Below are 17,561 nucleotides of genomic sequence, written 5' to 3'. Positions count from 1 at the left end.
AAATAAAAATACAGCCAAAGTGGAATAGAAAAGAGGGAAATATAATTTATTCTCATTGTGCTGAAGACAAGTAATGAATGTGAATCCTAAAGTTTGGGATACGAAACAAAGAAAATTATTTCCTCATCCTACTTGACCATATCTTTCAAGTCTTCTTCTTGGTTTATCACAATTCTTGGATAAATACATTTGACCACACCCCCTGACATTGCTCAATATTTGTTTAAGTGAAATAAGGTGAAGCAAGCTAAAGGAGGAGCTCTCATTACCTTCCGTCATCACCCAATAAATAGTCAGAACACTCAAATTCCCTCACCACTCCAGAACACTCTTGGAGAGATGATACCATCCCACCAGCTGCCCCTAGTGGGGCTCCTATTGTTTTCTCTTATTCCAAGGCAACAATGCGAGATCTGTGGTAAGTATGCTTTGAGCTAAAATCGCTCCTAGTGTGATAGTCTTCTAAAGTCTACTGGCAGGGGATTTGTGTAGAGGGGCCTGAGAAAAGATCCTATTCCAGTTATATATGTGGTTGGACTCCATGAGTCATGTAAAATGTGGTAGGGCATGGTGAGGAGAGCCCCAAAAATATGTGAAGAGGGGTCATAGATTCAATGCTAACTTGCCTAATGGTTCTTTCTATATTCAGATTTTCTCCACCGTAGCAACCCTACCAAGCAACTGTCTATTCTTCTTCATTTTCAATGATAGAATATTCATGATCCCAGAAGTTCTTCAAAATCATAGAAAGTTATTTTTTGAATTTGGGATGCAATCTTTCCTTCCAAATAATGAAGCCTTCTTTCCTGTCATCATTGAGTTTAGATGTTCCAAGCTATACATCTCCTTCCTTCCAAGTTTTCCCCACAGGACATGGGTACAAGCCCATCATCTCTCCTCTGGGCATAGGATCCCAAGATTCTGTGATTCTATTAAAAATTAAGAGAAAGAAAAACTGGTTCAGGTGTAGTATGACTCCTTACTAGCTGAATGATTCAATGTTTATGAATTTTTTTGGCTTCATCCATACATTGAGCATAATTGGGGAAAGGTGTTGAAGCAGGTGATCTCATGAAGTCTGGTATAGCTCTCAGGTGCATGATTCCTCTTTTGTATGTCTTCACCCTGGAACTGAGCTTAAACCCAGTCCAAGGATGACTACATGCTGCCATCTGTGGCCATCTTCCTGGTGCTCTGTAGCCTACAAGAAGAGGCGAACGGCCCAGCAGAAAGACCTGTGTTCACACAAGCTAAAGCACAAACTCTTCTGACTCTAATTTTCCTTCCTGGTCTGTCATTTCCTCTGTTGTATCTTAAGAACAGGGGGTCTCTGTGGAGTTTTCGAACTTGAATTCATTGTACAAAATAATTAACTTTTGTCTTTAGTGGTCAAGGAAACTGACGAGTTGCAGCCCAGGAACCAAAAAGTCTATTTCAGTGCCAGAAAATCTGCTGAACTGGATGCTTCCACAAAATCTCTGACATGACCCAACAATTGTCCGATTGTTCTGGTACCAAACCAGGACTTTCTACCACCACTGGTTCAGATCTCCCTGATTCTCTTTTAAAGAGAAGAAAGGTAGACTGGTGCCTGGCTGGTAGAGCATGTGACTCCTGATCTCAGAGTCATGATTCTGAACCCCATGCTGTGTGGAGAGAACACACACTTCCTTGATTCCCTAAGTAGAGTGATAGAGACTCCAGTTGAGCTAAAACTGATAATATGTGTTTATTTTACAGTATATTAAGTGACTTCTTGTCTAATATACATATAATTTTATTATGTATAGTATATATGTATACACATATACATATATACATATATACTATATACATATATATTATATAATAGATGTTAATACACACAATTTTAAACTAAGGGAAGGTCAGGAAAATGACATAAATCACTCAGAGTCCTAAGTATGAAGAATTCCACCAAGGTCCAGCTGACATAGGGCTTATGCTCTTCTCAGTATCCCACTAACCCAAGAGATAATCTGGAGATGGGTAGGATTTTTCTCGGAAGTGTGAACAAAGTACATTTTTAAACTTTTATTTATTTATTTATTTGAGAGAGAGAGAGAGAGTGAGAGTGAGAGTGTGACCATGAGCAGGGGAAGGGGCAGACTCCACACTGACCGTAGAGCCCAACGTTGGGTTTGATCCCACAACCCTGAAGTCATAACCTGAGCTGAAATCAAGAGTCAACCATTTAACCAACTGAACCAACCAGGTGCTCCTGAACAAAGTATATTTAAGAATGTTTTAACTGGTAATGAACTCTCCTAATTTGCCTCCAGTTCTTGGGGTCTCTGGACCCTCTTTTCACTTCCACAGTAGAATGTGACTCTCCTCATCCTTTCCCTTGAGATGTGGGCTACGATTAGAGGGTTTTCTGAAAGGTCCATGCTGCTAAATAACGATCTTGATGCCAGGCCGGTTGGGCAAGCAGACAATTCAGCTCTGGGGTCAGTCACCACCGTAACTTAAAGCTGCTGCCTTCTTTCTGTCGATATTAACCTGATGGAGTCAGAAGATGGAGAAGGGAAAGAACTGAATCTGGCAAGTAGAAAGGACTACAGACTGGGAGTCAGAAGACGTGTAGCCTAGTCTCCGTTAAGCCTTCAGTTACGGAGGTCTTAAGGACACCCACCAGGCCTCACCCTCCAAGTCAGGGAAGGATACTAAATCTCCCGGGAGGACTGGTACTCTGCCCGTACACAAAGGTCAGGCTGGAACAGCTGTTAGAACATGGAGACGCTTCCACGCTAGTTAGGGAAGGAGTAATAACCGTGACATAGCAGAGATCCAGACCCACCTGTGGATTGTTCCAGCAACATAGCCCGTGGCCGCGGGATCGCTCCGTGGGCACCGTATCTGTTACTAAATGTATTAACGCCACCTCTGTTCCTAGCGTTCCTGTTCCTTAATGTGTTCTCAGTGTGCATTTCTTATTTCCTCCTCTCCTGCCGCAGAGATAAGCAGAGAAAACTACACCGCTCTAAATCCTCTGATAAACACAATGATCAATTCAAAATATAGCAAAGGAATCCAGGCCGCCAATGTCCTACTGTCCCTCAGACTTGGTGGGATCCTGAACCAAACCCAAGAGCAAAAGCTGATGAGACAAATCGTTCGCTCCGTGGAAAATAAAGGTGAGTGCCTACGTTCCCTCGAAGGTGTGGGGCAAGACTGACCTATGACCTCCCGCCAGCTGTATTAGGCAGAACCGCAGAAGCCCTGCTGCACCTACCCTAGCTGTAGGACCTGAGGGGACAGCGGTGCCCCAAGCACCAATCCCCTGCCCAGTACTCCGTAGCTGGGCCCTACTTCTTTGGGTCCTGTAAAGCATTTTCCTTCAAAAGGTCACAAGGAAAAGCAAAAGAAACCATAGACTCTTACCCACGGAGAGTGTTATGCGAGCTGAGTTCACAACCAGACAGGGTAGGGCTCGTCAGGAAGCTGGCGGTAGCAAGAGAAGTGCGGAAAGACAGAGGAGGACTGGGTTGTCTCTGTTCCTGTTTGTGCTTAGGGAGGAGGGAGACGGAGACAGAGCCCCCTGCGCTTGGGACAGAGACCCCCACGGCTCCGCCCCACCACCCTGGGATCATGACCGGAGCCAAAATCAAGAGTCGGACACTTAACCAACTGAGCCAGGGGTTGAGGGCGGCTCCACCCTGAGTCCTTTGTGCCAATCCTGAGCCTTAGCTTCCTCACTGGGATAAGGGGGAGATGAAGCCCCCCTACCTACCTCACAGGATTATTGTCAGAGTTACAAGAGGTCTGAGAATGTTGATACCCTGTAAGGAAGAACATCCAAGTATTACTATCTTGGCAAGACAGCACCTATAAGAGAGTAAATCCCAAGGCATCATTATCTACTTTTTTTCTTTTAAAATTTTTATAAGGATCCCATGATTCCAAAAACCTCCTATGATTTCATGGGGAAGACTGTGAACTAGCTTGCATTTATACCACACTGCTAGAAGTCTCCGCTTTGGGAATAAGGAAGAGAACAATAAAATATTGGTAGAGAGTAGAAAAAAAGAAAGAACTGACAGGTAATGTTAGTCACAAGACAGACAGGAGGCCGAGAAAAATCACAAGCAGGTACCTCGTTAAACTTGAACATTTTTTTTTTCAGAGTCCTCTTTAACCTCGGGACAGCTTGCCTTGTCTATCCTGGCTTTGGGAGCATGTAAAAGGCCTGATGAAATGTTTAAAAATTACTCAGACCTGGTCAAACAACTAGAAAATAAATTCCAAGAAGAAATAAAAAATATGGGTGAGAATCAAATGTTCAGAGACCCTGGATGACCTAGTGTTTTCCTCCACTGGTTCAGAACTGAACAAAGTTTCCCCTCGGCCTTTCCTTCTCCTCTTCCTTCTATGCACCCCACGCATCTTTGCGGATCACTTGCCCTTCTTCCCTCTTTCAACGTGCATCTTGAGTTTTCAAACACATTCAAACGAGCACCGACTCTACATCCACCTTGCTTATGACGATGCACACGCACACACACAAGCTTATAGGAGACCGTTGTCTCGTTCTGCAGAAGCGTGGCTTTTAGACAAATAGTGAAATGCACCAGAAATAGCTGAGAACACAGACACTATGTCGTCAGTATGAAAGCACTCGATCCACACTCACAGGAGAGCTACCGAGGCCAGGAGCACTTCCCCGCCAGGAAAAACACGCTGACTGTGGTGGCTGCTCGCGACGTGCGTTGTTTTAATCCGAACGCCCACCCAGTATTTACCCTATTGATCATTAAGCCTCTACGAGCTCATCTCCTTTTGAGATGGCCTCTACTTCTGCTTCTACTTCTAGGTTGGACACGTTACCCTCGAAAGTGCAAGACGCTTAGCGGCAGGAAATCTGGGTTCTAGTCCTAGCTCTGTAACCACCTGAGTCTCAGGATGGTATTTTAATCTCTTTAGAGCCCAGTTTCCTCAGTTATAAAGTAAAAAGAGTTAAGTTGAATTTGAAGATCCTTAGCAGCCTTTACATTTCTCAGGTTTGCTGATTCTACAAATGACCTTCCTCCCTCTCTCACTCACCTCTCCTTAATTTCCAAAGAAATTCTAATACAGAACATAAAGACTCCTAATTCTGGGAAACGAACTAGGGGTGGTGGAAGGGGAGGAGGGCGGGGGTGGGGGTGAATGGGTTACGGGCACTGAGGGGGGCACTTGACGGGATGAGCACTGGGTGTTATTCTGTATGTTGGTAAATTGAACACGAATAAAAAATAAATTTATTATAAAAAAAAGAAAAAAAAAAGAAATTCTAATAAAGCAAGTAGGAATAGACTGAAATTTTATTATTCAAATATTGTTTCCATGAGTAAGGTATGTCTTTCCTCCCTGACAGAAGAACATGATGATAATCCACTGACTAACTACTACCAGCTCAGCCTGGACGTTTTGGCCTTGTGTCTGTTCAGTGGGAATTACTCAATCTCTATAGTTGCTACAAAATTCAATCCTGAAAATAAAAACTACTATTTTCATGGACAGTTCTCAGTAGGTGAGTCATTACACCCAATTCCCTCAGTGGAGAGGACATGGTCACCGGTAAGTCTTTTCCTTCAAGTTTTTCTACCAGTAAATACTTGGACGCTTTTTTACCCTCTTAACGCTAGTGATCAGGGAGGAGAATTCTCTTCTTGAAAGGAATGGATGTGGGGGGTGGGGGGAGGAGGCTTTAAGCATCTTTCTAGATGTGTAATACAGTAGAAAGATCCAGTTCCTAAGCTACCTCTTCTTTGAATTATATAACCAAGAGATGTTAACTTTTTTAAAAGATATATTTTTTACTTATTTATTTTTGAGAGAGAGAGAGTGTGTGTGCATGAGTTGGGGAAGGGGCAAAGGGAAAGGGAGAAGCAGACTCCCCACTGATGACAGAGCCAGACATGGGGCTCAGTCCCAGGACCCTGAGATCATGACCTGAGCCAACCATCAAACATTATCTGCCTGAGCCCCCCAGGTGCCCTATGGATGTTAACTCTTGGCCTTAATTTTCCCATCTGTAAAATAAGGATAGATGGTGAGAATCTTCGTATAAGACATTTTAGCAAGTGTAAGTATTAGAAAAAGGAAAACAGCGGAATTCACTAATCTTAACTTTGCCTCTTTCTCTAATTTACTGGGACCATTTATATGTGTGGGCTTACTTGGACAACACAACCTCTTCAGGGACAAGGCCCAATATATTGATCAATAACGTCTGTATCCCCAATAGAGAAGGACTGGAAATTTTCTCCTGGGTCAGCTCACACATCCAAAAAGAGGCTCCCTCTAGAGAGCTAGTTCTGTTGCTCAGCCCCTCTGGACCCAGATACACAAGCTCATCTTTCTCCAAGAAGCCCAAAGAAAATGGCCACTCGACGTCTCTGGATAATAGGGAGAATGTGAGATTTCTTTCTATGGGAGAGGGAAGGTACCACAGCTAAAGAATGCAGGGGGAACTAAGTAACAAACCAGAAAAAAGGCCTTATCCTCCCTTCTTCCAATCTCTTGCCTCATCCTCCCTCTTAAGAAGCTTTATTGGAAAACAGTTCTCTTAAGTGCTGTTGATCAGCCTAAGGGAAACATTGGAACGTTGCAAAGACATATTTTGATTTATCCTCCTGAGTTCTCTCGACTCTTTTGCCAATATGGCTGAGAGATGAAAACAATCGGAAGCCAAGATGTTGAAGGGAAAGACTATTCACGTGTATGCCCCTGCAAATCCATATGTGTCTCTATGACCAGCAGGTGAGTTATTGAGTACGAGGCCCAGGGTTACACAACATAAGGAAGGGATCTTGAAATATTTGAGTGGTTAATGCTGGAAGAACTGCTCTACTTCAAGTCCTTTTCTCCCATTATCAACTAGCATGGCCAGTCTTCTCAGTTTGCCCAGATCTGCCTCTTTTTCGGCAATGATAATCCTACACACCAGGAGATCCCTTGGTCCAAGGCAAACCGGAATGGTTGGTCACTCACCTTATCACTGATGTTTTATTTCCTGGCAGATACTGGTGCGATGGCTGTCCTGGCTCTGACCTGTGTGATGAGGGATAAAACAAATAGTCAGAACATAATGTATAAACAGGATTTAGAGATCATTGGTGGTCATATAGGGTCACTGATAAGGAAGATTCTGTCTCAGAAAAAGGAAGATGGCCTCATTGGAAACATATATAGTACAGGAGAAGCCATGCAGGTAAGTCAGAGACAGAGAAGGGAGTCACGAAGGAAAGAAATACTGAATCCTCTCTTCTTGTCCCCCTAAGACATTACTCATTCTGCTTCCTATACTAACTGATTTCATGTGATTCCTCTCCCCTGATGGAAATGTATTCTCCTCACCCCTGAACCTTATCTTTCCATGTCCAGTGCTTCTGTGAAGCTCTTCTAGACTACAGCTTTTTAAAGAAATTCTAGAGTCTGCTACAACCTACTATATTGTTTCATTAAATGCACTTAACACTTTGCTGTCCACCAGTGTTGGGTGCTTGCCTCCTACTTCCTAAATTAGATTATTGTTGTCCCAGTGACGAGAGGCAGTGCCAGCAATAGCATCTAGTATTTATTGCCGTGCCCACTGATGCACACAACCCAATGAGGAAAAAATTACTGCCTCCATTTCCCAGAATAAGAGCATGAGTCATGGAGTGTCGGTAACTTGCCTGACGTTACGAAGCCAAAAAGTGATTCAGACCTAAGCGGCTGGTTTCAGTACTCATACTCAGCACCTCCTCTGTCCTGCGTATGCCCCTTGAAGTGTGGGGCTTTATTCCTGCGTTCACTCACCGGTTTGCTCAACTCTAAGGGATAGGTACAAGAGGGGAAGGGAGATTTACAGAAAAAATATTTTGCTGAGTAGAAGTAGGGGCCCGGAGGTCAGGTCACCCCAGGAGGAGAGGGCTTCCCAAGGGAGAGAGGACAGCAGGAAAAAGGCCAGAGGCACAAAAGAACATCATGTATTTTAGGGAGATCAAGGTGTTCAATGTGGCCATTGCGGGGTTCCTGGGAAAAATTACAAGAAGGAGCTGGGGTGTCACAGGGGTCCAATCACAAAGGTGGTTTTCATTGTTGGTGCTGTTGAGGCTGCTGTCTGCCTTGCTGAGTTTGAACTTCACAAAACAGGGCTTGCCCGTTCTGACTGTACATTTGAATCCACTGGAGAAGGTTTTGGAAAACACTAATGTTCCAGCACCACACCAGCCAGCAAACATAGAAACTTAGAGGTAGAGCAAGAGCCTTGCTCTGGTTTTAAGACCCTACAAGAGATGTTAATTCACAGCCAGCTTGAGAGCTGCTTGCCTACAAAACAGTTTTTAAGATTTTGTTTATTTGTTTATTCATGAGAGACACACAGAGAGAGGCAGAGACACAGGCAGAGGGAGGAGAAGCAGGCTCTTTAATCCGGGATCAGGCCCTGAGACAAAGGCAGCTGCTCAACTGCTGAGCCACCCAGGCTGCCCTACAAAATAGTTAAGAGGAAATGAAATAGGATCCTTTTCTTTAAATATCCCACAAATGCTTGTTTGACTTCTTGGTTAACCTAAAGGGTCTTCAGGAGAAAATGAAAAGGGGAATTGTCCTTCCCTGAGAAACTACAGAGCGATGTCTACGGGTCCAGCCCATTTTAGGCCTTGTGTTACTCACTCTGACACCCTCCTAACTTTTCCTGCCCCATCATGCTGCCCCCCTCAATCCAGTTTACAACCGCTGCTTGGACAGTTTCTATTCAAGAGCCCATTGGACTCCCCATTGTTAAGCAAATAACGTCGCACACTTCACCCTGCAGCTGTAGGGTGCACCAACGCAGCCCCAACCTCGTCCTCCAGCCTGTTCTTCCACAGTCGCCCCAAGGCTCCCTGTACACCAGTCTTCCCAGGCCAGGAGGACTCCCTTAGGGATTTTGCTGAAACGGAGAGAATGTCATCATCACAGGCAGGCCATGCCCTGGCCTCACCTCCTATAGCACCCTTGACCCTGCCGTTCCCTCTGGGTACACACAGCAGTGCTCTCCTGTCCCCTACTGAAAGGCTGTCCTACCTCACATGCCGCCTTCTCCACCGAGCCTTCTTCAATGTCACGAAGTGTTATGGGCTCGTCTTATGGCCCTAGATGCGTCTCTTAAGCCATCCACCTTTAGGATTGTCTTTAGGATTGGACTTGAAAAGCATTTATCAGGCGTCTCCTATGCAACAGGTGTTGTTCCAGTGTCAAGGCTACAAGAGTGAACATGGTAGAGAAAGTCTGTTCTCCTTTTGCCATTATCAGTTGTGTTGTTGAGCAACTCCCCATCCCCTCCCCCAAAACTAGTTTATAAATTTCTTGGTGGCAGGAAAGGTATCCTAGCTATATCCAAGGTGCTGCCCCGTGGTCAACGGCCAGTAAATACTGACCGAACTAGTTAGATGTAGGCTCTCCCCTTGTTTGGTGTTTCTCTCACGCCTTCCCATTCTCTCTCTCTCACATTAGGCTCTCTTTGTCTCATCACACTATTACAAGAAAAGTCAATGGGATTGTCAAAAAACACGGAATAAAGTGCTTGAGGAAATCCCTAAAGGAGTATTCCGTATGCCAACTGCTGCAGCTCAGATCTTACCTGCCCTGCTGGGAAAGACCTACTTGGATGTTAACAAAGACTCTCCTTGTGTCTACAAATCAGGTTGAGCCCTAAAGAGCACGATCCCCGAAGCACGTGAGACTAAGGTGTCCTTAGGGACCACAAGTGACCAGATAAACCGCTAAAGCATAACCGTTCCCAGATAGAACTCAGTCCTCCATGTCTCAGCAGCGATCGTAACCACCTGAGGATTTGTTCTGAAGAGGGGAGTAGGTGTTTTTCTCGGGTCAGACCTTACTAAATGAGGCAGACTTAATTCGGTGATGTCTGTCTCCAAAGGGATGCTTTGTGATGGCCGGTTAGAGAGATGTTTGAGCATCATTCCCATTCTGAACAAAGTGAGGTGTCTCTGACTCTCCATTAAGCACAGTGAGTGAGCCCTCAGGGAGCTCAGAGGAAGATGGGAGGAATATGGCAGCAGGAGAAGAAAATGAGAGCGCGAGTCATTTATTCAAACAACTGATTTTTCAACAAACGATGAAAGAAGACTTGACTTTCATCTCTGTTCATTCTGGTTCGGCTATTTATAGGCTTAGGGACCTCACACAAAATGTTTCATCATATAAACGATATAAAAAAATGCAAGTGATAATAGTATCCAACGTGGGTTTTTGTAAGGACGGCGTAAGATAAGCCATGTAAAATCATTAGGGCAGCCCCTGGCACTTAATAGCTTTTCAATAAATGTTAAGAAATAGAAAGGCAACCAAAAAAACAGGATGGCATGATCGTATGCTGCACCAAAGCAAAAACAAAACAACAACAAAACCCCCCAAACTCAGGAGCCTCTGTGAGAAACAGGACACAGGGCAACTGCACTGCTTGAACGGCTGGACGTGGAGCCAAACGCGTGCATTCATGAGCTGGTGCGTTTCTGGTTCAGTCGCACAAGAGCTCGGCCCCTTGGTTGATGATTCTTGCTCCTTGTAGCAAATCCTCCTCCTCTGCGTGAAGGAAAGGGGGCCGGGGGAGGGGTTGGATGGGCTGTAAACTCAAGCATCAGTTTTTCTTATTCTGAATAGTAATTCTTCTCTGCCTCTCTGCCTCTGCCAGGTGCCTTCAACCTCTCCACCCAGGAGCCTACCTCAGGGCCACCTGCTGTGTCACACCCACAGATCCAAGTCAATTACTCCGTGGTAATCAATACAACATACAACATCGTGGTCTCTGTGGCAAACGGCTCTGTCTTCCTAGATGTGATGGAGAAAGCTCAGAAAGAAAATGCAACTCTATTTAGGTATGTCGGCAGGTAACCTACGCTGAAGGTGCTTGGCGATTCTGAAAGACTCGGTAAGAATACGGAAGCACCTGAATGCAAAGTGCATTTGAAACACTCCTTTATGGCAGGGATTTCAAAAAAAAAAAAAAAAAAGAGAGAGAGAGAGAGAGAGAGAGAGAGAGAGAGAGACTTTTCATCTTCTAGCACACAGTAGGTATTAAATTAATGTTCACTTAATGGGTGAATAAGTCCCAGGGATCTCTCTTCCGTTGGTTAAATTCTTTCGACAAATAGAAACTCTTAGGTCAGTTATTTGGTGTTTAGAACACGGGGTCATTGGTTTTGAATCATTGACCTCTTTGAAAATCAGATGCCCGTGCGTTGGATGCTGAGCCCAGACAGGTGAACGCTCACACGAAACTTGTCCTTTCGGTCAGAGGTTTCACAAATGCCCTGAAGTCTCCCTGCGCCTCCCCTTTTAGATTCATGGAACCCTAGATTAAGGTTGCCCGGCCCAAAGAGGTCAAATATCAAAATTTAGGTATTGACTTTGCCTCTGAAAGGTATGGTTCATTTGAAGCCATTACTTCGTCTAGTAACGTATGATACCACAGAGAAAATTATATATGTGGTATGTGATGTAGATATTATAAAGATTGCTTTCAAGGGCTTCCAGGAAGGCAGAGAAATGTGACCGAGGAATGTGAAACAGACATTGGCCATGTCACTTTTTAATCAAGACAACATGAAATTTTAAAATTTAAAATTTTTTAATTTTTAAAATTTTAAATTTTAATTTTTTTAATTTTTAATTTAATTTTTAAATTTAATTTTTTTAATTTTTTAAAGTTTTATATTTTTAATTTTTAATTTTTTTTAATTTTAAATTTTTTTAATTTTTATTTTTTAAAAGGTTTATTTATTTATTTATTTATTTATTTATTTATTTATTTATTATTTATTCAGAGAGAGCGAAAGAGAGGCAGAGACACAGGCAGAGAGAGAAGCAGGCTCCATGCAGGGAGCCCGACATGGGACTCGATCCCGGGTCTCCAGGATCAAACCCTGGGCTGCAGGCGGCACTAAACCTCTGCGCCACCGGGGCTGCCCAATTTTTTTAATTTTTAATTTTAAATTATTCTTTCCTGTTGTTCTTTCCTAAGAGAAAACATACTAAGTTATGATGCCTCTAGGACACGAGGCTAACATTTTCTTCTGCTGCTGTAGTATCTTCAACAGGTACTATCTTGGGGTAGAAGATTAGTAGTTACTGACTACAGAGTGTTTCCTATGAAGGGAAGTGGGTGCAGAAGTAGGCATCATTCCTCTAATTTAGAATAGATTGTGGAGTGTCTACATCAGAATCATGCAGATTCCTAGTCCCTGCTCAGACCCACAGAATCAAAGTACCTGAGGATTGGGCTGAGAAATCTGTTTTTTTTTTTTTTTTTAAATGACTTCAAATGATTCTTAGGTACACTGAAGCTTGAGAAGTGCCCACATAAGGTTGTCTTTGAAAATAATAAGTTCCTAAAAAAAATCATATATATATACACATATACATGAGTTCCGATAACCTATTTATTTCCCCCCAGTTTTACTGCAGAGGAAAGCTCTTGGGGCCCCTACATCACCACTGTTCAGGGCATAAAGGCCAACAGTAATGAAAGAACCTACTGGGCGCTCCTGAGCAATGGCAAACCACTGAGCCAAGGTAAGGGGGTGCCAAAAAGCCCCACAGACTAACAATGCCCCAAACATGCAGAGGTGAAGGTGTGAGCTTTGGTGGGGAACGTGCCAAGGCGTTGAGAAAGTGAGACCCATTATTTGGTGATTTCGTGGCTAAATAATTTGACCCATTGGGCGCCTGGGTGGCTCCGTTGGTTAAGCGTCAGACTCTTGGTTTCAGCTCAGGTCATGATCTCAGGGTTGTGTGATCAAGCCCCGTGTAAGACTCCAGGCTCAGCAGGGAATGTGCCTGAGAGTCTCTCCCTCTCCATCTGCCCCTCACCCTGTTCATGCTCTGTTTCTCTCTAAAATAAATCTTAAAATAAAAAAAAAAAATCATTCGACCCACTTCTCATTCTTCCTTTTCAGGAGCCGGTAGTTACGTTGTCCATGCGGGCGAGAATTTGGAGGTTCGCTGGAGCAAGTATTAAAATTCAAATCTCCCTCAGCTGCATGGAATCCTTTTGCAGTGGACTTGCAGGTGGAGACTGGCTCCATGACTTCCTTTTCACTCATCTCAATTTCAAGAGTGGGGTCACTAGCCTCCCCTTCTCTCCGAGTGTGTTCAATAAAAGATCAACGGCAATACAAAAAGAGCATGTTCTAATCGCTTCATTTTAAAGGGGATCAATGATGGAGGGAAGACCCCTGTGGGAAGAGGGAAGGGGAAAGGGATCAGACCACGTGTCTAAGCTGGGTTCTACTCAAGGTCCCACTGCTGACTGTGTGGGCGACCTCGGGCGGCGGGTGGGGATGCAGATAAGGTTCTAGATCTAGGGTTGAGGCAGCAGCCAATGAGATCAAGCAGGAAACCTGTAGGGAGACAGCTGTCCGAGGCCCAGGTGTGAGGGACGAACTGAGTGGGCATACAGACCCCAGAGAGGCAGTGGGCAGAGAGGAAAATGCTGCTCTGGAGACACAGGAACAGGGAGGCTTCGACATTAAAGGCCGGTCCATAAAGTCTCAGGAATAATATCGTCCCCTCCTCCAGCTATCTCCCTTGGAGCCCATTTGTTCTCCTCCCGCATGTATTTTCCTTTTACTTCCCCATAAAAATCACTCATATTCATATCATCATGTGCATAAAATGCACATGCAGAAAAAAAAATCAGCTTCAATGTTCGTTTCAGTAGAACTCATGTTTAAAAAAATATATTAAATCAGGGGCACCTGGGGGTGCCTCGGTGGCTCAGCCAGTTACCAGCTGACTCTTGGTTTTGGCTCAGGTCATTGATCTTCGGGTCCTGGGATCAATAGGGTTGGGCTCCTTGCTCAGAGGAGAGTCTGAAGATTCTCTCCATCACTCCCCGTCCCTCCCCCAGCTCACACTCTCTTTCCCTTTCTCTCTCAAATAAACACATAAATCTAAAAATGAAAAGTAAAAGTAAATTAGATGTGCCTGGGTGGCTCAGTTAAATGTTAAATATGAGATTGAGCCTCATGGAGGGCTCCCCACCGAGCACCGGGTCTGGATCTTTCCCCTTCTCCCTCTCCAGTCCCCTCCTTGCTCCTTACAACCTTTGCACACTCTCCCTCTCTAAAATCAATCAATCAATCAATCAATCAATCAATCAAATCCTTAAATAAAGCAACCTCTAAAAGGAAGATGCCTTCAGGCAGAATTAGTTAAATTATTTTATCAATGTCTGCCTCGTTGCTCCCGTGTTTCCTTGGTGGTCGTCTTAGCTTCCTCCCCTCCACGGACAACCCTGGTCCTGATCCTCAACCCTCAGGGTCGACTCCTCCCTATTCTTTATGAATCGGGTGTGACAGATGCCCTCACAGCTGGACAGCAATGGATCCTATCCCCTCGGGTGCGTCGTCTCTCATCCTGAAAGCTAAGTTAGAGGTGGGGGGATCTCTGGGGTGCGGTGCACATTGCGCAGCAGCCGGCAGACCTGGACAGACTCTACAAGTTACTCAAGGTCCCACTTGGGGGGAAACTGGGGGACAACGGCTTACGGTAATAAACATGCAAAATGTCATAACCGCCACTCCTGACTCTCACACAGTGCGACCCTAGAGCTCATCATCCAACAACCACCGCGCTGTGAAGAGTGAAAGCGAACTGTTGAAAATTACACTCAAAAAGATCAAATACTGGCAATATCCTGGAAAACAAACAAACAAACAAACAAACAAAAAAACAGTGCATATGGTTGGTTTTGTCCATCAGGAAAAATAGGGAAGCTCAAGCAAAAAAATGACAGAAAGGATTGAGCCCATTTTTGCAATGGACCAATGAGGTTGAATCTCAGAATAACCAAGTTGGAATAGTTCCCTTTGAGATTCCTGACTCCCTCGATGATTCCAGCTATTATTCTCTCAATAATAAGCAGTCGGCACCAGTCAAGTGCACAATTTGCGCTCGACCTGTTCTCCCAGACGTGGCGTAAGGCTGTTCTAACGGGCACACCGCCGTGGAACCAAAGGACGCGCAATCACAGCGTTGAGGAAGTCCTTTCCTCTGCCGTTCTCGTTCAGTCCCTCTCATTGGATCAGACGTAACAACTCCCCTTACGCCGTGTTTCTAACACGTCCCCGTAGCCCCTGGAGCCTCCGTCCTTAATAGACAGAGCCACGTTTCTCCCAACAGTGGCCCCACGGTAGAAAACAGTGACACTGCTCCCTGGTAGGGATGCATTTAATCTCAGAGACAGACCCGAGGGAAATGGAGCGACATTCCCTTAGGGTGCCACCGACACTGCCCAGGGGACCCTCGCTCCGGCCACCCCTGCCTTACGGGTCCTAAGGCCTAGCACTATGACAGAGCCAGGACTGAGTCCGGGGGAGAACGTCCCTCTGCTGCCATAGCAGAGCACAGTCAACACTGATAAACCTCTGAGAGGTTTATGCACTGAGAGTCTGGGTGCTTGGACATCGGAAAACCAGGCACGTGATAAAACAGGCAAATAAATTAATAAGTTTCAGGCAAGGGGCACCTCGGTGGCTCACTCGGTTCAACATCAGACTCTTGATTTTGGTCCAGATTGTGATCTCAGGGTCGTGAGATCAAGCCCGGCGTCCAGCTCTGCACTGAGCTTGGGGCCTGCTTAAGATTCTCGCTCTCTCCCACCCTCTCCCTTCCACTGCCCCCCACCACCACCCTCTTCTTTTGAAAAAAGGACAAGAAGAGGGCAGCCCGGGTGGCTCAGCGGTTTAGCGCCGCCTTCAGCCCGGGGCGTGACCCTGGAGTCCCAGGATCGAGTCCCACGTCGAGCTCCCTGCATGGAGCCTGCTTCTCCCTCTGCCTGTGTCTCTGCCTCTCTCTCTCTCTGTGTGTGTCTCTCATGAATGAATAAATATTAAAAAAAAAAAAAAAGGAGAAGAAGAAGTTCAGTCGATAGTTAGCCAAGGACTGTCAAAATATAGGAGTTAAGAAATGTGTGTCCTGTTCGGGAAGTTATTTGCTAAGCGGGACAATTGTATTATCTTGAGTCTTGCACCAACCATGGCTGTGAGCGGCATCTGCACGGAGGCGTGCGCTTGAAGAGCATCTTAGGCTGGTCACAGGCAGCTCCGGAACCCAAGGCCAGGACCACGCTGGGATCCTAATCCTGCGTTAGAGCCTCACGGCTGCTGTAACCGGTCACCACCGATTTCCTGGCTTTAGGCAAACGTATCCTTGTACAGCCCTGGAGGCTGGAGGCCGGAGACGGATCTCACGGGGATAAAATCAAGGGGTCCTTCAACACACCTTGATTTTGTCCCCGTGAGACCCTAGAAGGCGGAGTTCCTTCCGGGGGCTCTAGAGGGGAATCTGCTTCCTCGCCTTCTCCAGCTTCTAGGGGAGGGCGACGTGCCTCTACCTTCAGAGCCAGCGCTTGTGCCACCCCCACCTCCACTGCCATCCCCACATCTCCTCCTCGGACTTACTCTCCTTTCTCCCTCTTCCGCTTAAAGGGACCTCTGACTACGGTGGGTCCACCCCAATAATCCCCCAAATTGTCTATGTCAAAGTCAGCTCATTAGCGACCTTATTTCCGCCACGTGGGTTCCAGGGATTAGGGAGTGGACGTGGGGTGGGGAGGGAGTTATTGTGCCCTCGCTCCCTCATGGGGCGGCCGGAGCCCTCAACCATCTTTCTGGCCTCATCTCCTGCCAAACTCCACATGTAGTCAACAATGCAAGTCACCCCAAAACGTAAGGACTTAGAGCAGCAAGACACATGGTGTCTCAGCTTCTGTGGATCAAGGTCTCCCAGTGAGGCCACAATGGGGACGTCAGCTGAGGCTTCAGGCCAAAGCTCCCCGTGGGGCCATCCACGGGGGACATCCATGCCCAGGTCGTTGGCAGGCCCCTCGCTGCTGGGCTGTCGCCTGGAGCTGCTCCCAGGCCTTCGCCTCGTCAGCTGCCCGTGGGCACCTCACCTCGGAGCAAGGACATTAGCCAGCGGCAACAAGAGCCAACAAGACGGAGGGTGGCCGTCTCCTACCCTATCTCGTGACTTTTGCCGTATTATATTCACGAGAGGAGAGGCCAGCCACAGCCCGGAGCAGGGGACTCCAGGAGGCGACGACCGGACTGGGGGCCAGGGAGTACCCGCACAGTCACCCCACAGGGCCACCAACGCTCCCCCACGGAAGAAAGAAAAATGCTTTATAACCCAGGTCTTACACATGCTCGTTAATTTGTTCATCCAAAAAAGTATTTATTCTGTTCCTGCTGTGAACCAGGTGGTGGCCCAGGAGCTGGAGGTTAAACAGCGAAGGGGAGACAAAGGCCCTTCCCCCTGCGAGTGGGGGCGGAGCAGCTGGGGACACGGCCTGTCTCCCACGACAGAGATGGCCTGAGATGACCTCTCTGGAAGTGGCCTTCGAGCGGACACGAAGGAAGGGGGGGCCTCCCCGGGGGTCTGGGGGAGCAGCGGGGCGGCAAATGCAAGGGCAGGCGATGGGATCAGGGAGCAAGAGGCCAGGGCAGCTGGAAGAAGCAGGGGGAGCAAGGGAGCAAGGGAGGAAGCCCTCAGAGGCAGGTCTGGGG

The 17,561-nt window shown here is 46.2% G+C and overlaps 1 protein-coding gene and 1 long non-coding RNA gene across 3 annotated transcripts; one reads left to right on the top strand and one right to left on the bottom strand.

The window, feature by feature from the left end:
- Window positions 1–263: 263 nt before the first annotated feature.
- Window positions 264–13,172, top strand: TCN1 (transcobalamin 1). 2 transcript variants are annotated; one of them, XM_035703902.2, is made up of 9 exons: window positions 264–418; window positions 2,976–3,155; window positions 4,145–4,285; window positions 5,378–5,530; window positions 7,023–7,213; window positions 9,484–9,673; window positions 10,685–10,868; window positions 12,446–12,564; window positions 12,948–13,172. In XM_035703902.2, exons 1-9 carry the CDS (start codon window positions 340–342, stop codon window positions 13,007–13,009), a joined length of 1,299 nt encoding a protein of 432 aa, XP_035559795.2. In that variant the 5' UTR covers window positions 264–339; the 3' UTR covers window positions 13,010–13,172. The 2 variants fall into 2 exon arrangements, with proteins under 2 accessions (XP_035559795.2, XP_025315632.3); XM_025459847.3 differs by having other exon boundaries at window positions 5,375–5,530.
- On the bottom strand, window positions 1,886–7,325 carry LOC112667803 (uncharacterized). The gene is made up of 5 exons (XR_003141337.3): window positions 6,994–7,325; window positions 3,752–3,800; window positions 3,403–3,462; window positions 2,819–2,966; window positions 1,886–2,520 (listed from the first exon to the last, which is right to left on the bottom strand). It is a non-coding gene; the product is annotated as an uncharacterized LOC112667803 (long non-coding RNA).
- Window positions 13,173–17,561: the final 4,389 nt, after the last annotated feature.

Source organism: Canis lupus, chromosome 21 (assembly GCF_003254725.2).
Source record: "Canis lupus dingo isolate Sandy chromosome 21, ASM325472v2, whole genome shotgun sequence".
Lineage (NCBI taxonomy): Eukaryota > Metazoa > Chordata > Mammalia > Carnivora > Canidae > Canis > Canis lupus.
The sequence above is the reverse complement of the archived record's forward strand: the minus strand, read 5'-3'. Positions and strand labels throughout refer to the sequence as shown.